This window comes from Homarus americanus, unplaced genomic scaffold, assembly GCF_018991925.1.
Source record: "Homarus americanus isolate GMGI-L3 unplaced genomic scaffold, GMGI_Hamer_2.0 scaffold48406, whole genome shotgun sequence".
Lineage (NCBI taxonomy): Eukaryota > Metazoa > Arthropoda > Malacostraca > Decapoda > Nephropidae > Homarus > Homarus americanus.
This window is the reverse complement of record NW_024753828.1, coordinates 3,003,854-3,027,894: the sequence shown is the minus strand read 5'-3', so window position 1 is coordinate 3,027,894 and position 24,041 is coordinate 3,003,854. Positions and strand designations below refer to the sequence as shown.

Here is a 24,041-nt window from a genome sequence, read left to right as displayed (position 1 = left end):
AAACAGCTTTGTAGTATAGTTCTTACCTCACCCTGTTTACTTAAGACAGTTGTCATGGTCTGCTCTACAGAAGTTCTAACCAAGTCACTTGATAAATGACTCATAAGCCATAAATTTCACCAGATTATTACTGTACCTACACAAAAACTCTGGGTACATAAAATACATAATATCTGCCAATGCATTTTTTTTATATGCCGATTATCTGAAAACATACAGTACATTATTTAATCAAACTCTTCAGACTGAATTAGATGTACAATATCAATATAAAATAAGGGGATTTATGTAGACTACAGTATTATTAATGTGATAATAACAGTAACATCACACAAATGGTCAAAAGTAGAGAATAAATAAAGTGTCCATGAAATAGTACCATTCACTTACTTTTCGCAGAGCTTTATCTTGTGTTTTAGTGAGAACATCTCGCAATTTGTCTGATTCTCTTTCTTTGTCTTTGTATGCCCGAGCTAAATCAGCGTACCTGCAGAAATCACATGGTTAGAATACTGATCTATTCTGTACTGTACTGTACTTCAAACATGAAATAAAAGTCTGAAAAGTTTATGAGTATAACTTTTACATCGATTTAGTGATAAAAAAAAATAAGATAAATGTACAAATGGGGAATTCAATCCGAACTCTCATCTTATAACCATACACAGATCAGGTATTTCAAGTACTGTACAGTCAACCCTCGCTTTACGCGGTCCCACTTTACGCGTTTCCACGTTTACGCGGTACCCTGCCGAAACCGGAATGCTCACTTTCCGCAGTGCGTGTACCCCTTTACGCGGAGAGCGGCTGGCGAGCCGGCCATTTTTGGATTCAAACCTCCCGCCATCTCTCCCGCCATCCGCCATGTTGTGTAAGCAGCGCGAGTAGGTTGCGCAGTGTGTGTCTTTGTTGCGTTATCAGTGACGTCATATAACGTATCGGACTGTGATTGGGCCATGCATCCTTACCTCCCTCCGCTGCTAGCTGTGATTGATTTAAAGTAATATGACGTGTCCACCCGTGGGAGGGAGGGAGGAAAGACAACACTTGACCTAGCCGCGGCAGTTTCATCCCTCCAGGCCACACCGTGTATACGTGAATCCATTGTTCTGTAAAATGGCTTCCGCCGGACCACCGCCCCCAGAGAGAAACCTTTCCTTACCTGGACCCAGCCGCCCTAAGCCAAAGAAGACACGACGTTCCTTAAGCTACGAAATTAAGTATAAGATCATACAAGAGTTGGAGAAAGGAACAAGACAGGTTGATCTCGCACGCCAGCATGGTGTTAACGAGTCTACGATCGGGACAATTAAGAAGGATGCAGCCAAGATAAAGGAGCACATGAACATCACAAGAAGCGCTCAACAGCGCTCTTCTACTAACGTAAGTGTTAACCCCAGCCTTGTTTTTTTCTAACCTAACCTTCAGTTTATTCTTCTCTTATTGACTGTTCCCTTCTATATTATGTGCGGGTGAATACCATCATAAAGTTAAGAGGTTATGTTTAGTAAAACGTACGTATTGTGTCGGGAAAAAGTGGAGTTTGGGGGTTGGCCCGGTCTCTATTTCAATTAATCCCATATGTTATGTTGTTCACTTTACGCGTTTCTTACTTCACGCGGGCCGCTGTGGGTTGAATTAACCGCGTAAAGTGAGGGTTCACTGTACAGTCAAACAAGTCTATGGGCTGAAAACCAATGACTTCAAGGACTCCCAACACTGTTACTGGAACTAAATAAAATATTACAGGGATGAAACAAAGCAAGAGTGTTGACTCATCCTGACTAGTTGACTGGAAAGGAAGAACCAACCCTTGAAATAATACTTTTTTAGCTGAGACATGTGAGGGTTCAGAAGTGTTTGTGTTAGTACAGTATGATGGAGTAAACGTGTAGATTTCTGTATTGAGTGGTATCTTTATATTAAGTGAATAGGGTTCTGAAAGGCAGGTCAACAAGTTTTATAATGATTTTCAGTGAACAATTTTGGGATTCCTGGGAACCCTAGGTTTGGTTATACTGTACATAAACTGCCTAATATGAACATCAGACCATGAAAGATCAGGATTATATAACTTAAAAAAATATTTAATCAAAAGAAAATACTGTAGTAAACAAGCTTAGAAGTAAAGCACTTTGTATGTCAGATACTGGCAAGCATAAAAGGTGTTATTATCCTGAAATTACTGTACTGTAATTTCATGCTATGACCTTACACAGTCAAACATTACAAATAGGGTAAAAATGAAAAATACTGGGACTCATAACACAAGCCAATAATACAGATTAAAACTACACATGCAAGACTTAGTAGGATATAAAGCATTTTGAGGAAGGAATAAAGATAAGTCAAGGGTCAGAATTACCTCATCTTTATAAAGTCAATGTTAAACAAAAGACAAACTACCAAAAATAAGATCTCAAACTAGAAACAAGTTACTGTACCTGAGATACTACTGATGACCTAACCATAAAGTACTCAAAGATTGCTTACATATACACATGCAGTACTGTACTTACTTGTAAACCAGCTAAAAGATAACAAGAAAAACCCAAAGCAATAATACACAATACAGTACCTCATGATAATACACATACTACACTATACTGTACTGTACTGTACTGTACTGTACTGTATTTCTAATTTAAAGACTACTAATTGAAATACTGACTTATACATTTTAGATAGCTAGGTTGCTTATGTCTTTTTTTATAATGTGAAAGTCACGGCCCAACACCAAATTTGACTCAGGGCTGTTGTGAGTAACCAGGAGCCCCAAGAAAGGATAGCTACAGTTGCCCACAGGTGTACTGATCCACCCCTCAGTGGCTTTTCCAAACATGTGACCAACAATATATTTTTGGGGTGACATTTGTACTTGATATTTATACAAAGTGATATGATAGATGTAATATCTGTAAAGAAAGTTCAACTATGACTCAAACATTGCCGCATGTTTGTAAAGGTCAACGAGGTGTGGAACACTATACCTGTGAGCAACTGTACAGTCGGTCATAGTTCCACCTGGTACAATGGTTGGTGCATTTTCTGAAATGTGGCAGCTCTGTGTTAACATGATAATAAAACTCCCAGAATGACCTGATAGTAGTCAGAGTAATGATAAAAAATAAGCAATCCTCCACTATTTCTGAATCCAAACATTTCTTGCCCCAGGTGTTATTCCAAAAATTAACATTAAGAGTAATATTTTGTAAACAGAATAAAGCAGACAGGAAGGAATAATATTTTACTGATTTATCTCAATGTTAACTTACACAGATTGAGGATTACCTGCTAAAGACATTACACTGGTACACCTGTTCCCCCCCCCCCGCCCCCCAGGCTCACTTTCCTTCTACCGCCTTACGTCACGTCACCCTTGACCACCGAAGGGTCAAGACGTACCTGGCGCTGTTCTGGCAGCAGCCAGGTCAACTGTTATGTTGGCCCATACCAACTCCCTCCCCTGAACCCTCTTCCCCACCGGAATATCAACAAGTTCTAGCCAGAAGTTACTATTTCATTTAGGAAAGGAGTGGAACCAGTGTTGAACAGAGGTGAACAGTGATGAACAGTGCCTAAGTCAGTGAAAAACAACTCAACAGTAACAGCCGAGTCGTACCCAAGCTAACCTTCACACAGTGAGGTCCCAGGTACCCAGTGATAACTGCCCCTGAGACTCAACAACACCAGCTATGTGTTAATCCGTCCACGATAGGGAGGCCTGGGACCACACCTCACTCACTTGAATGAGTGAGGTCCTGTGACACCAGACCACGTTGTGTCCCCATGATGCTACGACACCACGTAGTGAATGAGCTGCTACAGCATCATCTGAGGTTCCTCACAACACCATCTGTGAGGGAATTACTACACCACATCAGGTCCTTCATAACACCATGTGAGGGAATTACTAAACCACATCAAGCCCCTCATAACACCACCTGTGAGGGAACTACTACACCACGTGATGCCCGTCATAACACCATCTGTGAGGGTTACTACATTACCTGTACGTGTCTGCTGTTCAACACCTCAACGCAAATGATCTACGTGACCTCCACTGTAAACATTAATCTGTATGTTCACTGTATGTTCCTTTACCTTTCTCCAATGAAGGCTTTTGTTAAACCACCAATGTATGTACAGTAATAAGTCATTTATGTCTAATGTATATTTTCAGCCTTCGGGCTGCAGAACTTTTTCAATAAACCGTTAATTATTATTATTTATAATTACCATTGTGCCAGGTGGAACTGTGCCTGAATGTACCTGGGCCTTAGCATACTCATTGACTCATTGTCAACAGCTGAAATTCCTGATTCAATACTAGAATAACTCGCCCCCAGGGCCCTCAGAGTGAGGGGATGGGAGATCCAAGTGACAGCAAAAAACATAATCCTACCAATTGACAAATTTTATGAAAATTACATAATATCCATAATATCAAATACATACCATACTAGAAATGTTACGGTATGTCTACAAAAAAAAATTTATTTGCTTACATTTTCTGTTTATTGATCAATTATTTTGTTAAAACAGTAATCCTAAATATCATCTCCCTAATTGTGACCTCCCAAGGGATTTTATCACTGTATCTCCACCCTCTCGGTGAGCCTGAATATTCTATTCAGTACAATATATCTTGTGGTATTCAAAGCTGTGTCATATAGTAAAAATGCCTCAAGGTTGCTGAATTGAATAAATATGAATACCAAAATAATATATCACTGTTAGGATAACTTACAGTGTTAGATAAATTTTCAGAATGGTTTCTCTCTATATATCATCTTTCTTCTGCTGCCACCTTGTGTATGGGGTGGATAAAAGGGAAGAGAAGCCTCAGGAGAAGAAATGGTAAAAGAAAGCAAAGCACTAAGTTGAGGATGTGGCAGGCATGGAATAAGAGAGCCAGTGTGAACATTTCACAACCACTTTCTCATAACCTCAACTTGCTAAAACTTATCAAATAAATCCTTAATCTCAACATCAATAACTTTGAAGGTTACAAGTGTTCCCTGAAGAAGGCAGTGATGGGTAGGGAAACACCGGGCAACACTGAAGTCCATTTATTAACGGATAGGAGAAATACAAGTGGTGACTAGCGTGTGCCATGCATGGCCCACAGAGTCAGACTGAGACTGCCTTGCCATATGGCAGCCTCGGGGCAATGTTGCCACATAACACGTGCAGTGTTGCCACGTGATTAGATATGTAAATGCTACTCGGCACAGTAGCTTAGATACATAACCTACATCTCCCCCCCCCCATGCTCATAGTCTGTCTTGAGCGGACTTCTTAGTCCTAAGTCGCTCCGAGCGTCGAGGTGCACTGTGGGGCGGATCCTCGTGAGGTGTAGAGGACTCATCCTCGGTCAGGGGGCCAGCAGCAGGGGGTGGGACTGGCCGGAGGAAGCTGCGGTTCCTCCACCAGACACGGCCGCTCGGCATCCTGACCTTGTAGTCCCGCGACCGGCCGACGCCCATCACTATGCCCACCTTGTCCCAACGTGTCGTCGTCAGGTCCTGGACGCGGACAAGGGCACCAATCTCCAGTGGCTGAAGAGGGCGGGCACGGTCTTCATACCGAGCCTTGGCGTCCTGGGCACGTGAAGCGGCGCGGCGGTCGCAGCTCTCGGCTCTGGTCTGCCAGTCCTTCCCAAAGGCCTTGGCGTGTGCAGGAACGCAAGAGCGGAGAGGGTGACCATACAGGATCTGGGCAGGGGAGCGTCCTGTGTGGGTGGGATTGGACGCGGGTTCTGGGCAGCTCTGTGTGGCAGTGCCAGGCGCGTCGCCCGTTGACTCACGCACCCTGCTGGCGGTGTACCGAGCGGCTGGGATCTGCTCGGGAAAGTCTCCTGGCACCACGCCTAACTCCTTGCAGTGCTCCCACGACAACAAGGGTGTAGCGAGAGTAGGCTGCACGTCGATCCATCCGTGACACGACCTGTCGCCGTAAGTGATCTCAGCATGAAAGGAGCCCACAGCGTCCGGCATCTGGGAACCGTCCGCATTGTAGTACTGCAGCTGCGGCGGTGGTCCCAGGCCGCGTTTGGTGAGGCCCAGTTTCAGGAGGTGTTTCAGGCCTATCACCGTAGTATCAGCGCCGGTGTCCGGTATCACCTCGATGTGACCCCGACACATCACTGTGTGTGACGGCGACGCGGATGGTAGGGGAAGGGGTAGCCCTGGAGCGTGTGGTTGATTCCACCCTCCTGATGTGACTCAGCTGCTGCTTGGGGCTGCGTGCGAACCACCCCGAGGGAAGTGCGCTGCTTTCCTCCTCGTCTCGGGCTTTTGGGCTTGGGTTGGCGGCAGCACTTGTCGTAGTGTCCATAGCGACCGCAGGCCTGACACTTGTGGCCTCGTGCAGGGCACCTGTCTGTGTTAGACCAGTGGTCCTTCCGGTCACATCCACGACACAGTGCGTCGGCGGCCGGGCATGTCTTGGGGTCATGCTGCTTTCCACAGCTGCCACAGGAAGAACGTGCGGCAGCCTTCACGTTGTTGGCCGCCTTCTTACCCTTCTTGTACTGTGAGATAGGTCTCACAGCAGGTGGGGCCCATAAGGCAGAGGTGGCGGACTTGGTGGCCTCGTATGACCGACATTCAGTCACTACCACCTGGAGTGTGGAGGAAGCGTCCAGGGGGATGAGTCGCTGCACCAATTCTTCTTGCCTGACACCTGTCAAGATCCCGTGCTTGATCCAGGCTTCCTCACATTCCCGGCTGTGCGCCTTGCAGACGTCGATCTCCTCCGACAAACTCTTCAAACATACAAAAAAGTCGTCAAAGGATTCATTCTCCGCCTGCTTGCAGCTGGTGAAGGCGCGGCGACGCAAAGCCTCGTTATTCCAACCCTTAACGTGCTCCTGCAAAAGGTCGAGCACATCCGTCACTGAAGAGGTAGAATCAGGTGGCACTTGCAACGTGTGCTCCAAAACTCTCTGGGTCTCCAGCGACAAACACATCCGCAGTTGGATGAGCTGTTTGTTTGGAGGCATGCTGTCAAGGTCCACCATCGTGGAGTAATCTGTCCACCGCCGCCTCCACTCACGAAAATGCTGAAACGTGACGTCTGGTAAGAGGGCGAGTGGGGGTTGAACAGATGCCTTGGGAGCTGTTGGAGTAGCAAGAGTGCCTGGAGGACGCTGGTGTGGTGGAGGAGGGAGGGTACTGGCGCCTTGGTGCGCGATACCTGCGAGTGAGGGAGGGTGGGTTAGCGCCAGGGTTGCCAATAGTGCATCAAAACGCGCCTTTTCCTCCTCTCTTCGTGTCTCCTCCCTTTGAAGTTCCATCTCTCTGCGTCTCTCGTCCTTGTCGTCCATCCACCTCAGAATTGTGGCAATGTCCGTCGCTGGAGGTGGAGAATGAGAGTCTGCGCCCGGTGGAGGGGATGGTGTTGGGGAGTCGTGTCTCCCATCTTGACGTTGTCCCTTCTTACCGCCCATCTTAGTATGCTTGAACTGGGCGGTTTAGTATGTAAAGTGGCGCCTCATCAGCTCGAACCACATATATATGACATAAACAGCGCAGAAATAACGCATAGAGTCCACTGTCCTGTCCGTGAGTGTGTGTGTGTGTGTGTGTGTGTGTGTCAGAGAGCAGCTCGTGGTGGCCGCTGTGGAGGCAAGAACGTCAGTGTCTCCCCGGATGTCACACGAGAAGGGTGTACGCCTGCGTGCTCCGTGGGTACCACAAAAGACAGGCCAATGCTCAACTCTCAGCTCTAGACACAATAATACACTGACACTAACACTGCCACCGTCACTAAAACACACTGTGACGACGCAACACTGCACGTCGCGGCGAAACACAACGCAACGCAACACAACACACTAAGAGTCGACGAGCACATCGCCGGCTAACTGTCCATTGTTCACACACTTGTAAGTCCACAGATCCTACTCACTGCGCCATGAAGGTTCCAAGTGTTCCCTGAAGACGGCAGTGATGGGTAGGGAAACACTGGGTAACACTGAAGTCCATTTATTAACGGATAGGAGAAATACAAGTGGCGACTAGCGTGTGCCATGCACGGCCCACAGAGTCAGACTGAGACTGCCTTGCCATTTGGCAGCCTCGGGGCAATGTTGCCACATAACACGTGCAGTGTTGCCACGTGATTACATATATAAATGCTACTCGGCACAGTAGCTTAGATACATAACCTACAAACTTCATATACTAAATATAATGGATTGTTTCTGGCATTCCATTTAAGGATTGAGTTGGGATCAAACAACTCAGCTAAGCCAGTAAGTCTCATGGGTTGATCTCCAGGCTCCAAGGCCCCAAATCTGTAACTGGGAACAAAAAATCTAATATAACTTCTAAAATTAGATTATCCTTAACATTCAAATCACATTCCTAAAGAGGAGCCTTTGGCATGATGGTGTACTAGAAGTAAAATGCAAGTGGTGATATCTCGTGCTGCATCATTTCTGAGCAACTGGTTTATGTATGTACATATCCTTACTTGTGTGTTTACAATGATTGATGGTCACTTATTTTTTTCAGTCAACAACAAGGTATCAGAACACCTTTTGCATGGAAACTACAGTTACCCATTTTACTCATGAAAATTCCCATTCGGAAGAGTAAGCCTACCTGTACAGTAATCCCGTGTATTTTGCCTTTTTTTTATCGCGGTTTTCACCATTCGCAATATTTTTACGAAAAAATTATATATACAGGTACTCCCCGACTTACGACGGGGTTAGGGACTGACATCCAGGTCGTAAGTCGAAATGGTCGTAAGTCAGAAATGCTTAAATAACACATAGAAAATCGAAAATTTAGGTCTCTTTTTCTTCTCAGCACCACAAAACAGTCACATTTAAGCTTGCCAGCCATTTTAAAGTGAATTACAGATGAAAATTTTGTCTGTGTACTGACTTAGGGACTCAAAAATACATAATTTTACCACATTTTGGTACAACTGAGGCGGTTGTAAGTGCGGGTGGATGTAAGTCGAGTCTGTCCTAAGTCGGGGACTACCTGTACTGTATATAAAATATCCTTTAAAAATTTTTTTTAAATTTCGCGCCATTTTCGATATTCCCTTGTGTGGTGCGGCAAACAGACGCCACCCTTTTCCGCCTCAGACACCTGCTGCTCCGAGAAGCCACAGTCCACAAGTGCCTACCGTACTGTGAACGCTACTGTGATTACCTCTTCTGTTTGTCCTTCCACGTGCATTCCACATGGCTCCGGGACATACGCCAGCCTCATCAAAGGCAAATATTACTAGCAAAGACTCTAAAGTTACCAAGAGATCAAGAATAGTGATGACCTTAACGGAAGAAAGAGTTTTATTGGACAAGCTCAGAGGTGGTATGAGCTATGGCTCGAGCTGTGGTGAAGACTGACAATTCATTTGTGTCTTTTGTCAGAATACAAGTCTTCAAGTAGAGGAAAGAGGGTGGAAGAGGACTGGCTGGCTGGTGTGACTGCGTGAGGGCGGGCAGACGCCGGGACAGCAGGGAGAGGCTGGCAATGCAGGTGTTGCCGACCTCAGCGAAATATAACATTTTTTATTTACTTGTAAATAAAAATTTTTTGTATATACCGGTAACTGTGTTTACGTTTTTCCATTATTATACTACAATATGATTAGTTTCAAATAATGATGTTAGTAAATGCCGGTACAGTGCATCAGTGATCAGTGTGACCACTGGACCGTGAGTGGAGAGCATGGCATGGTGACCTACCTGAGCTATTTGGTGGCCACAGGTACAGTGATTCCTAAAAGAGTATTCGTGGCTTTTCGCAGGGGTTTCAGGAACGTAATTCCCACGAAAAACACGGGATTACTGTACTTTACAACACTGTACTTTACAAATACTGTATGGAAATTCACTTGCCAGCCACCAGATTGTGTATTCATTTGTTTTGATACAATTAATACTGTAAGGATAAATTGTGGTGGTAGACATCAGCTGATGACAAACACCCGGCCATGTAGCAGTTACCATGAGTAACCAGCACATCCTCTCCCTCAACTCTTCATCACAATCTCACTCATTACCACCACCTCCTTCATCATTATAGGTTGCCCCCTTCTACTCCTTTCAATAATGGGTACAGTTGCCTTAATGAGTGCAGTTAGATAACTCCTACTGTCCCCAAACTCCCAGAGTGGCCTCCCTCTACCAGTGCCACCACCAGTCAACCACAACCTGCCTGGGACAGTGTGAGTCTGTGATTTCACCAGCTGATAGTTGGATGGATGGGATACAGTAAACCCTTGATAACTCAGAATACATGGGGCTCTAACCATTCCGAGTTATAAAATTTTCAGAGTTATCAAGGTACTTTCCTCCCGGTCTTTCATCCCACCCCAATTCCCAACCTTTTGGTCCCAATGACCTTCCATAATCAGAAAACCTACACAAAATTGAACACTTACCAGCACTGCAGGAGAAGGATGAGGATAATTCAAGCTTGTGGTGCCAGGTGGTAGGTGTCAGAGGTGATGGGGTGCTACTGCACTACAGCATAATATATACAGTACAATTCTGCATTGTAAACACTTATAGCACCAACTTTACAAGAGAATGCTTGGGAAGTTGGGAGATGTTCACTGAACCAGTGTGAGAGAGAGAGAGAGATGGATGCCAGACTTAGCACCCTGAGCGGTTATTTCTCAACTCCTAATTTCGGGAAAATATACGTAATTTTCTTCATTTGTTTTTACTTTATCATCCCTCATTTAACGATAATTTTTCTTAACGTTAGATTTTCAGGAACATCCTTAGTGTTAAACAAGGGATACCTGTACCTTCAAGTTAATCTCTGGGTGGGACCCTTTAATCTCTTCTCACATACAGCACAGTACTCAAAATATCCTGAACCTCCTACCTGCCCACCACCACTCAGGGACTGTTCATTACAATAACGGGATAATGAGGAGCTAAATTTTTTTTTAATGTACATGTTAAAACTTATGAATGTATATTCCATAACTGGGTCTATCAAATTTAATCTCCATTTGTACATGGCTTGTAAAGAATCTTATATTATCTGGGGTTATAGAAGTCTGAATCATTAAACTGAAGCCTTGCCAAAATTTGGATAATTTCAAGTATTGCTTGATTGACCACTGGATCAAGTTAAGATACATACCAGTATAACATAAGAGGCAGGGATGCAGACTCATGCTAATAATGTATAGCAAAGGATGGAGACTTCATTACAGCTCATTAGTTTCATCACTACATAAAAGACTCCTGCAATTCATGCAAGATTCTAAACAAGAGAGCAACAGATTGTAGTGATGTAAAGAAGTCAGTGTCAATGTTCACCTCTAAAAACTAAACAGCCATGACCAGAAAAGCGCTAAATTAAAACTCAACAAAAAAAGATTAGACACACACCAACAGATGAACAACCACACATCATACCGGCCCTTGTACTTGTGGTAGCGCTGTCGCATTTTGAGGTAAGCTTGGTAAACGGTGTCCTTGCTCAGTCGGTCCACAACGGCCGTATTGCTGCTGTCCTCCCATTCACTTGATGATTCCAAGTCACTCTGTCAAGCAGCAGAAAGGTTCAAGAAGGTTCCATTAGCAGAATCCTAATACAACACACTCAAAATTTTCTTACAACTTGCCACATACAGTACATTATACAATATTGTTGTTAATAAGAGGTACAGCATGGGCTACATAAAAAAATGGTCAGGTATTTATTGGGATGCTTGTGGTGTGGTGTTAAATAACTACTAAGATAACTGTTTTACTTCTGGAACATTACACACATGAACACAGTACCTGTGGCATATTGAAAGACACTCCAGGAACCTCATAGATGGGGAAGAGGCCACTAACATCACTGACACTAGAGCCAGACGAGTCCCGTCTGGCTCTATGGGTAGGGCTGCTGCTCATTGTTATGGTAGGGTCAAATGTCACCCCAGCCACTCCTTGCCCGTGACCTGGACCCCCCCCAGAGTCAGCAGGGGTGAAGGTCTCTGCATCACTTAAGTCCACTAACTGGAATCCAGACTTACTAGGAGAGCCTGAAAAAATAATAATTGCAGTACTGTACTTGTAATTATGTGTCTACAAGTAAAATGGAATTATGTCAAATAAATATGAAATACTTTCCATATTGTTAAAACTCCTGGTTCCCAAGAACTAGACATGTGACAAAAACCAATCTCAAAATAGGTTTTTACTTTTCCACAATATTCAGGTTTTTAAAAAGAGACTTAATGGATTCAATACCTATATAAAAGGCTGAAAGCCTCACATCTTGCTGTCACACTAACACAAATGCACTTATCAACTGTAGTGATCAGCTTCGGAGAACCATTTCACAGTCAATCACCTCAGGACCCTAATAGAGAGGGGAGAGGTACCTGGGTTGCCCAAGTCGGTCCAACTACAAAATGGGATTTCAGCCTTTCCCATAATGCCATAGAATATGATTACTGTACTGAATATAATAGAATTCTGAAAATCAATTAGGTCTAAAAATGTACTGTACAGTGAAACCAAGATTTGGAGAACTCAACAAACTGGGAGACTGCCATAATCCTGATCTTCATCAGCGGGTAAATAGTTGCCTCAGACAAGATTCTATGACTTCTCATTTTAGGACAATTTCCATGATAAGATTTTATCCAGTCTTCTGGGAACCCTGACATAAGCTTCACTTTTATTAATCATTGTCCTTACAAGTTTCAAATGAAAGACAAGTCATTTAATATAAGTTTACAAGCATCACAATTAGCAAAAATCTGACATGTTGTACTGTTGTCCTTACTCCCAAACACCAAATCAACAAGGTTTAAACACAAAACTGGAAACTTTTTCCACGACTTCTCCTTGTCAAAGTTATGATTCTTCTTAACTATAATATTTACCATTACCAAAGGGAAAGGCTAAAATCTGGATCTGAACACAGGCAACAGTAATGGAACTGATCAACATGATATGAAAGATACAGTACAACTCCAATAATACTACACCCCGGGGTAGAGTTTTTTCATGTGGCTGATAATCTGAATGAAGGCCAGGTATCCCACACAAACAACTGCCTAAGAATGGATCAGTCATGGGCATCTACTGTATTCCCCTCCCCCACTCAATATTTCTTAACAATAAAAGACATATCTCAAGAATGACCTACAGGGCTCAATAAAAAAGTGTAAACTTTTCATTCCTGCTTGATGTTAGTTACCATAAAATGATTTCCATCCGTAATACAACACGAGGACGCACTACAAGCATGATCCATGACTCACCTTCACGACTGTCCTCATCAATGCTGAAAAGATCCTTATTGTGTCCTGCTGGCCTAATATCTGAGATGTCCACCAGCAGCTGTGCCAGGAGACAAATATCAAATAAGATTATCCCCTTGTACTTCAGTAATTGCCATTTAAACTTGCATAGTAAAACAAAAGATAAATGTGCATACTGTATATAGTGACCAGTGAATAGGTTTTTTGCATACCCCATCTTCATGCACGTACTGGACTCCTCTGATAAGCAGAAAAAAATCATTTCCAATATCCAGACAATTTTCCAATAACATATAAATTTAAATTTTCATATGAAGCACATCTACATTCTTTATTCACCACTCTGATGGTAGAAGGAGGCCAATAGCTGACTGAATATAAGGAGGTTATAGTACAGTACCTTCATTACTTCACTTACTAAAATGTTAAAGCTTTACTCAGGTCCAACAGAGCATATCATTAGTACAGTACACATAATGTAATGGAGAAAAAATCAAGTTATCTTTTATCTGGTATGGAGAATTATTGTACTGTATTATACAAACCTCATCTTGGAGTGATCCTGTCTCTAATTCTTTCTTCTGTTCGCCTGGTGAGGTTGCTGCCCCACTGAATGGTGATAGCTGCAAGAGATTAATTAGACAATCAGCTTTTTTTTATCTGCACCAACCCAAAAATTATCAAGAATATTCCAAAAAGCTCATGGTCAACATAAAGTACAGTAGCATAATATTTTGTAGACAGCATTAATCAGTAGCAATATACAGTATACTGTATTGTACACCTTGAAGAGAACACACACGCACATACAGTAAACTTTGCCAAATCTGGACTAATGGGGGGGGGGGGCTTGTCCTGTTTGGCCAAAGCAAAGTTCTGGGATGGGCAGGAGTCTGTAATGTCTATATTGCAAGGTTGAAAATTCCAGAGGGTGGGGGATTTCAGACTCAAGCTACCTAAGAACACAAGCCAGCAGAACCATGAGAGAACACCACTCCATCTCCCCCACTCTCTTGTACTAGCTCCCACATATATAATAAAGGTTTAATTCCTTTATGTTTTTGACCATTTGATATATATATATATATATACATATATATATATATATATATATATATATATATATACAGTATATATATATATATATATATATATATATATATATATATATATATATATATATATATATATATATATATATATATATATATATATATATATATATATATATATATATATATATATATATATATATATTTGTTTTCACATTCTGTATGAAAGATTGTGTGTGAATGTAACAGTAAAAAAAAAAAGACGTGTATCTACTTCGCTCTGTGATAAGTTCCACCCACATAAGAAATGTTTATTCCCTTTATGTTTTTTACCATTAATTTTATTTTTGCACATTCTGAATAAAAGATCATATGTACATGTAACAAAGTTAAAAAATTAAGATCAACCGAGGTATCCGACTCCATGCACATTACATTACAGTACTGTACACTGATTACTGCGATTGTGAGTTTGTGATTCAGTGCGCTCTATTATCACTGTGAGGACCAGAACTTCATTACCATTTCAACATTACATTTTGTGCATTGTGTGGTGCAAACTAGTGCAGTGAACATAGATATATATAACACTGAATATGTGAGAGTTTACAGATTACACTGACTTTCCAGACCTAGACCCTAATTTTTTAGTTAAAGAAATTATCCAAATAATTTGGCTTATGTACAGCAAACAGTATAAATAAATCTCAGTCTTGGTCTCAACTTGAAGGAGAAATGGCTAAGATGGGAAGGAAGAATTAATCATAAGATACTGTAGTTCACAAGGTAGAGTACAGTATATCTTATCAATGGCTACTGTATTATGCAGCCATTAATACTTTGGATCTCCTGGGTCTAAAATTTGGCAGGCTTAATAAACACATTACTTGAGCCATTTAGTGTAGGCCAGTAAGCCGGTAAGCCATGAAAATTAATTCCCTAGTCTATACAGTACAGTACTGTACACTAATATAGGTTCTGGGTTAACTAGATCTTCAACAACCATGTTACTCTTAAATTAACCATGGAATATGAAAATATCACAAGAACTTGGATTATAATACCCTACTGTACAGGTATTCCTTGTTTAACATGCATTCATGCAACACAATTCTGTTTTTACACTATTCACCAGTGAGGTAACACTTCACCAAATGTATCCAGGAGAAATTTCCTTTGTATCACCACAAAGAACTGTACAGTACAGGGTGTCCACTTTATTCGTACACCCACTACAGTACAGTACTGCACTACTGTACTTGTACTCGTATATTCGCTTATTTTTTATTCACATGCCATACTGTATTCAGTTACACATATACAATAATCCCGGATTATTCGAGTACCCATAAAATATTTCGTATTCACGCCTTCAACAATTTATGGGAGGTAATAAAATGTTCAATATACTGTAGCATTAATATGTACTGTACAATAATTTGAAAAATCTGCTAGTAGACGACATGAAGGGAAACTATATTTTTATCAGCTGAATGACTGTCTTTCTTTTAGTGGTCCCTCAGTTAACGAACACAATTCGTTCCAGAAGGTCGTTCGTTAACCGAAACCATTGTTTCAATGGGATTTTGGGTACTGTAATTGGTTCCAGCTCACCGAAAATTACATACAAACTAAAAATAAATGCAGTAAAGTACACTTACTTTGAGGTGTGTTTGTAGAAGGCTCCTGGTTGATGATGATGATGGGAATTAGAAGTGGGGGTGGAGGAGAAGGGAAAAGAGAAGGAAGTGGGGGTGGAAGAGAAATCACCCCATGCTTCATGCTGTCATTTCACCCATAAAATTTTAAGTTCACTTGGTGTAATTCAAGATTATTTTCTTTAAATCAACACTGCACTGCACTATATATTGTCAATATGTAAAATAAATTTCAGAATGACCAATAATTGTTCTGTAAAAATGTAAAAATAGTTTATGTTTAAGAGAGTCTCAAGCAAGATGTTACCTCCACTGAGCAGAGACACAAACTGACGCCTGCTGGGTGAGTCAAGTGGCTGTTTGGCGCGCTAAAAACTAGTTTCCTGTACTTCAATTATGTTCAATAATTGTTAAAATTTTAATATAAAACTTGTAAAATTATTGGATAGTACAACCTTCTTGATATTTACTCAAATGGGAACGAATTCAAGCCCTAGAACCGATTACTGTGTTGGCGGACTAATATTCCAGCTGGTGAGCAAGCGAAAACATGTTGAGAGGAATTTGTAAGGAATTCGTTAACCGAATTTTTTTTCATTAATCGAAATGAAGATTTTTATGGAATGTAATTTGTTAACCGAAATTTCGTTAACCGAGGCATTCGTTAACCAAGGGACCACTGTATATTTATTTATTAAACCTTTAAAAACTTATTTTTAGCATGTTTTTCTCCACTGCAAAATGAATGAACATTGAGTACTGTACTGTTATCATATACCAGTAAGTTTTATTTATTAATGTACTGTACAGTATACTGTATATTTAATATACTGTAATAATAAGATTTTTTATTTGTTGCTGAACAGTATTTACATAATAAGTACATTTTTAAGTGTTTTTCATTTCATATTAAGCAACAAATGAACCTAATTTGACCAGCTTAGAACCTAATCCTCCCTTATCACACTGATTTATGTGAGAAAATTGTTTGCATTATTGGTAGCAATCTTCCCGTTAGCTGGAATCTTCAATCCATGGTACAGTGGGGTATGCTATAACGAACGGATCCTACTACGAATATTCCTATAACGAACGGTTTTACCTATAAAATTGAGAATGCTATAACGAACGAAACTCCTACAACGAACATAATTTAAATTTTTTTATTTATTTTTTCTAATTTATTGTTTTATTATTACAAGTATTAATGATATTCTTTATTTCAGGGGTTTAGATGCATATTTATGCACTTTTTTACAATTTTTACAATTTTATATTATATTTTTCAGTGTTAAGTGGTTGTATTTGGGGGCCTGGAACGGATTAATCCTATAACAAACGAATGCTATAACGAACAAGGTTCTAGAACCAATTAGATTCGTCATAGCATACCCCACTGTATACTCTCCAATACCCGGAATATTCTTAGCATTCCAAGAAATTCCGAAAAAAATCTCTCCATTCTGGATATACGAACGAATTTCCGAGATATTACATCATGTTTCCGATGTGGGAATGCTTGCAGAGCACATGGGTAGGTAAGCTCAGAATGCTCTTGAACTACGATTGGCTTACTACTGTCATGTGACTGCATGGGATGTCTATGACTAGCTGATATATCTTGCAGCCTATATCCTCAAACTCTTGCATGACACTCTCAGTTCATTGTCTGTTGCCATTGTACAGTACAGGCTTGTCCACTCGTTCACTGCTGTTTTTGCATACAATCTGTGTTGTACTGTAAATTACTGTACCAGCATATAATCAGCCAACAATATCGTTAAAGCATTTTTACGACAAAAGGTGATTACAGTTACATATACTGTACTGTACTGTACATTCAATAAGTGTTAAAGTACCATATGTACAGTACTGTGCATAGCAGAGTGGACAGTGCAAGCCTACTGTTGGCTAGTGTGTAGAGGATGTATGTACAGTATACAGTGCATGTACACTTCCTCCTTCATGGAGGGAGAGGAGAGTGACAGTTAGTAACACCTGCTACAGGAGATGGTACAGAATAGAGGCAGGCATTCCTGTAACATCATATCACCATTTGGCCTGCCTGCACGACACGCTCAAGACAACAGCATCTGCTGATGTGTACAGTATAGTCTATACGTACAGTAGTACAGTATATATTGTTTATTTACAATACAGTATATTGTACATGTACAGTGGTGTTTGTATAAATAATACTGTACAATACAACTCTGCATAAGATGCATAGTTTACTCTCAGAAAACTTTCCCCAGTACAGTACAGTAACCCAGAAAATTTCCGGAGATGTGCGATTTTTCCGAGGTTGAGAAAATTTACCTTCATACCGGGAAACCTCTCAAATGTCAGGGGATGACTGTACACTATATGCTGGAAAAACTTGACACTGTACAGTATATGAAACAGGCTGTGCAGATAGCAGTGCTCAGCAGCCTGGTCGGCAGCCTGGTGAAAAGCCAATATTTTGGGAAGTAAATACAATACTGTACCTAGACGGGAGTTTGTTAGACTCTGATTAATCCCACCTCACCATCCATGTTTTACCAGGGAGGTCATCGGTGTACCAGGATTAGTGACCTATGTCAGGTGCAAGTAATTTATCTCTACATTAAGCCACCAAGCAGCCTCTAATCAGTCGGTCAACTTGTCAGCATTTCAAAGGAACCACCGAGCTGACAGGCTGTATACGTGGGGTGACAAGAGTTATGACATCACACGATAAATATTAATGCCACTGACACCAGTTTATAGGGGAGGAGTGGTAGTTTAGGTGAGTAATGACAGGTGCTGCCTCCACCACCCCACACACCCTGAAGGTGTGAGGTGAGGTGACAAAGAATTTTGACATCACATGACAAGTGTTAACACCTCCGACATCATTTAGACTGACACAAGTTATCCTTAAGTTGATACACATCATAAATTTGACTGTTTTAAGATGATTATGTAACTTTTCCCATAGAACAATCTGGGCAAATAAATTTCCTCCAAAAAATTTGTCTGGGCAAGTAAAAAAAAAATATTCAGGCAAGTATATTTCAGAAGTCACTTGCCCAAGACGAATAAATGATCCATATAATCTGCACAGTCCTGCTATATAAAAAATTAATAATATATATATATATATATATATATATATATATATATATATATATATATATATATATATATATATATATATATATATATATATATATATATATATATATATATATATGTATATATGTATGTGTGTGTGTGTGTGTGTGTGTGTAATAATAATAATTAACGGTGTATTGAAAGAGCTTGGCAGCCAGAAGGCTGAAAATATACAGTTACATATTTGGGGAATGGTGTGTGTGTGTGTGTGCATTCCATCTTATGAAAATATGCAATCTCATACAAGTTGCAAATTATATTTTATGTATGTACTGTATATCTCTTTGTACTATACTGTACTTTGAGAAGTACAGAATATTAACAATTTCACTGAATGTCTCTCAGGAAGCAGAGTCAATAGCTGTCTTTATATACATGTCCTTGTCACACATAAATTCATAACACAGTATGCAATAGTTAAGATAAGGAAATTAATAAGAATATCTTATAAAATAACTTTGTTAGTATTTATTAGGTTTTGTAAACAAACCTCAGAGGCCGCGACCATCGTAAAACTTATCTTAACCATCACATAGCAGTAAATGGTGCTCATCATTGTAAACTGATCCATCGTATATACTGTACTGTAGATCCATTGTATTGCGGTCAACACTTGTATCTCACACTCTACATAGCAAGATATTCTTTAGGGACATACAGTATCAATAGTGATAACCAAGGAATACATATATACAATATTAAGCTTGATTAGCATATCCCAGAAACTGTATTAGTGATCATAATGACATCGATATTAGTGATCATAATGACATCGATCTGAAATATTAGAGAAGTTAACCATCTTCTGGATCCTCCACACTCTACTTGATCTGCTCCACAATATTCAAGGTTTAGGTCAGCTGTAGCCTGGATGATAACAGTCCTGGTCCTGAAAATCAAAATCAACTGGATGGCCCTGGTTGACCAGTATTTACATTAACCAAAACTAAGGAAATTAAAGATTTTGGTAACAATCTGTGAAGAGTTTAAGTTCATCCCAATCACCGTGTAGAAGTAATGTTAGAAATCAACCCAATAAGGAAGTAATTTTCAGATCATCAATATACCTGAGAAAGCGAAAGTTTATAGCTTTTACCAATATAAACACCCATTCTATACAAGGAATTAACAGACCAGATGATTTTCTATTATATAACAGGAAAAATTTACCAATTATGTTTCAGGCAGAATGTATGCAACACAGAATGGGCCATAGACATGTGAGCAGATGAAGGGAGACAATAAAGCAGAGGCAAAGTGAGATGGTTGCTGCAGAAGGTGAGTTAATATCTTTACTAACTTGTGTGGATGGTTTCTGAGCACAACACTGGTCACACTGTCCACAATGATCCAATCTTTAATTTCTGTTGCATATAATATAGCACAATATTATTATCAAAACATACTACATTATGATTAAAATGAATAATATAGGAATTACAGCATTTTGAAATTAAGCACAGTATTACAATGAATTTTGTGGTTCTTTTATTTAAGAATAAAGTGGTCCAAACAGCAGACCATTATTCATTTATGCTCAAATTGCTCCCATCCACAGCAACAACTACTGTTACGTATATCACCCAAAGCCTTGCAACCTGTAACCTCATCAACATGACAATCTTACATTCAATTGGCTTCCCTCATTAACGGCCTCAAGCCACTGATCCGTAGCTGACTTCTGTAAAGTAAGTGAGTAAGCTTTAGTGGGTGACGCTTGGGTAAGTCCTGCCTGCTTGCATGTTTCTATTTCAGTAACACAATACAAAACACAATAAAAAATTGATCTTTAAATACTTCTTATAACATCAGTGAGTACTTCTCATACAATACTTCAGGGTTAGATGGCTCAATGTAATATTTGGAAACATGGCCTCATATTAAAAGAAAAATCTCTGGGAGACAGAATCCTGAAAACCCATTTTACGATCAAGAATCAAGAGAACATCTTACAGTTCAGAATGCTTGTTAATATTTTGTAACAGAGCCCATCCTGTCATGGTGGATAAAATAGCAAAAGGTTGTCAAAACAGCCACTGTTGCAGCCATAATCAAGTCTTACATTGGGTCCTACAAAACAGCAATTACTGTTGTTCAAGGAAGAATAGTTGATGATTCATAGATGAATGCACTTATACACACTCCTTTCTTCCCTCAAATGGGCCATGGTCCCTTCACTTCTCTGGCTGCTTTCTTTTCTTAACTCCAGGAAGAGGGAGGAGAGTCAAGTCTTTCACTCCATTCTCAATAATACAGTACTGTACTGTATATGGAGAACTGATAAAGAGATCCTATTTTTAAAAGTCCACTAGTCCATTGCTAGACAGCTCTTGTTACTGTGTTAACCCCTTTTATTGGCTTGGTCATTAAGGTTTGCTCTCATTTGACAGTTGGGGCTGATTTTACAATTGCCTATTACAAGCATTACCCTCAGACGAGAGAGTTTAGGAACAAAGGCTGGCTTCCCTCTGGAGTCAGGAGGTCTAATTAAAGTCAAGTTGCCTTGTCAGTACTACTTGTGCTACCAATACAAGCAAACATTTTGATTTCATGGCAAATCTACCTATTTGTTTTAGTTTCTAGATGACTTACATGACTTACCATGAATACAAGGGATTAGGAGGATGTCTGAACTACCTGGCTATAGGTTAAGCAAGAATATAAGATTTTAGGATTAATCTTTCATTTCTAGTTTGACACCCTCAAGAAGTCAACTCTTGTTACTAAAGACCAGCTTGAACACTTGGAAGAGGAGGAGGAGATTAGGTAAAGTTAGCTTGGTTAAGTGATAAGGTTAGGTCAGATTAGGTCAGATTAGGTCAGATTCTAATACTGTAGGTTATGTGTATTGTCGTTTCGATTTTCGTGTTTAGTATCAACCAAACAACTCTTGAAAATTTGGTGCAATTCCACATAGTTCTTCTGGTGCTAACTGTCTTCTTCAACTTTACCCTTGAATTTTACACAATATTTTATGAAAAAATATGAACGTTAGGGTTCATAAAGGGTAATTTAGTAGGACAATATTATTTCATGTTATGGTAAGAAACTAAATCTATATATTGCTTTATTTGCCCTATCAACTGTGACACTTTATAAACACACCACCTGAAAAAATTATGTCACCATATAACTCCCTATACATGAATGGGAACCAGGTCATCATCACCTCAAGACTGGGTCACTTTCCCACGTAACTTATAACACAAACTACCTCCTAACACAGATATAATTCCATATTTTATCCTTTAATATCTCTATTCCACTCTTAACTATTCGGTCTTGTATTAACCATCTTGAAAGAGAATTTACCATAAGTAGGTGTGAATTTTACCAGCTGTCAAAATATAAACAATAACACAGGCTACAAGGGCTAGACATATTTGAGCATTGCAACACTTGTCTACCTGTGTTAACTGCTGTACAGACTGCTGAACAGATACTGGGAGTCTTAACGATGTCTGTTGCACCTCCTCTGTAATTTTGTCCCGTATTTTCTTTAACATATTCGCAAAATAAGACGAAATTCACCATATTCCAACCTCAATCCACTTAGTCTTCCATTGGTCGCTTAGACTCTGAATGTCTGATACAAAATTCTTGCCTGCATGAAAATTTTATTATTTTTTGTGTTTTTCAGTAAAATCATTCGAAATATGTGATACTCAGCATATTGTAAAGAAATAAATAATTTAATAAGATAGTTGATTATACTCAGTGATGAGATTTATACATACGGACCAAAGATAATTACGTATTTTTCCTATCTATCTATCTATCAACTTATATCCATATATTTCAGGGTCAAATTTAAACCTGGGGAGTCCCTCAGAAATCTTTTATTTTTTATACTTTTGTCCTCTTCACCACTGATCGGCTTGTTAGCCACTTGAGTCATCGGTCATGTCTCCATTACGCAATGTTGGCAAGTATTGGGCATCTGGCTCCTGAATGTATCTGAACTTGTTCCAGTGTTGGTCAAGTCTGGTCTTAAAAGAGCTCACACTCGGTGCCGTCACACCACTCTCTGGCAGGTTGTTCCACGAGTTCACAACTTTCATCAGGAAAAAGTTTGTCTTCACTTTTTTTTTATTGGGCCCTCCCCCTACATCCTTGTGTAAGGTGAAGCGCAGAAGCGTTTACAGCGCCCAACAGGGAAGCATGCTAAGTTCATGCTTGCCTTTATGTCTCATGAGTTAAGGGCGTAGAAGCCTGAAGAGTCAATGGTTTTATGTCATCAAGTTATTGGAAGCTCCAACAACTTTCCCTGAATACGAATTCGCATCTTTTGATTTACAACAGGTACCAACTTTACTGTCCTCACTGTTTTCAGGACTTGCGGCTTCTTCAACCTTGAGCTGCGACCCCTTGTGGGGTGGGCGTCCTCACTTTTGAAGAGCGTTATGAAGGACGCACCATCCAAGGATAATATACTAGGCACCATCTAGTTATCGGAGCGCCCTTCTTATAAGACTCACTAGCTTAGTTGCTAGATTTACCTTCTTCTCAAAATGGTTCGTGAACTTCAGTTTGTTGTCAACATGCACACCCAGGTCCTTTTCGCATTTGGTCTCCGTTAATGCTGTTTCTTCTTCCAGTTGAGACATGTGATACACCTCCTTGCTATTGATACGACGTATGTGCATTCTCTTACACTTCGTGACATTGAATCTTAACAGCCATTCCTTTGAACATTCTTGAAGCTGACATAGATCTTTCTATTGCTCTTCACAGTCCTTTTGGTTTTTAATTTCCCTGTATATCTTGGCATCATCCGCTAACATTTGTATGGAGGACTGTATAGCTTCTGGCATGTCAGTTATGAAACAAACAACAACGGACCCAGTACACTGCTCTGTGGTACCCCGCTAGTCACAGGTACACATGGCGATTTTGTCCCATTAATAATCACACACTGGATGTGGTCATGAAGAAAGTC

At 40.3% G+C, this 24,041-nt stretch overlaps 1 protein-coding gene across 1 annotated transcript in view; it reads right to left on the bottom strand.

The window, feature by feature from the left end:
* The window catches only part of LOC121855492 (golgin subfamily A member 4-like), a 107,610-nt gene extending 84,941 nt beyond the window's left edge, over positions 1-22,669 (bottom strand). The window contains exons 1-7 of the mRNA XM_042350468.1: positions 22,510-22,669; positions 20,730-20,783; positions 13,800-13,877; positions 13,255-13,333; positions 11,777-12,024; positions 11,408-11,535; positions 391-487 (exon numbers count right to left, since the gene is read on the bottom strand). Of these exons, the coding sequence (XP_042206402.1) occupies positions 391-487; positions 11,408-11,535; positions 11,777-12,024; positions 13,255-13,333; positions 13,800-13,877; positions 20,730-20,783; positions 22,510-22,608 (783 nt within the window). The 5' untranslated portion in view covers positions 22,609-22,669. The remainder of the gene's footprint in view (positions 1-390; positions 488-11,407; positions 11,536-11,776; positions 12,025-13,254; positions 13,334-13,799; positions 13,878-20,729; positions 20,784-22,509) is intronic.
* Positions 22,670-24,041: the final 1,372 nt, after the last annotated feature.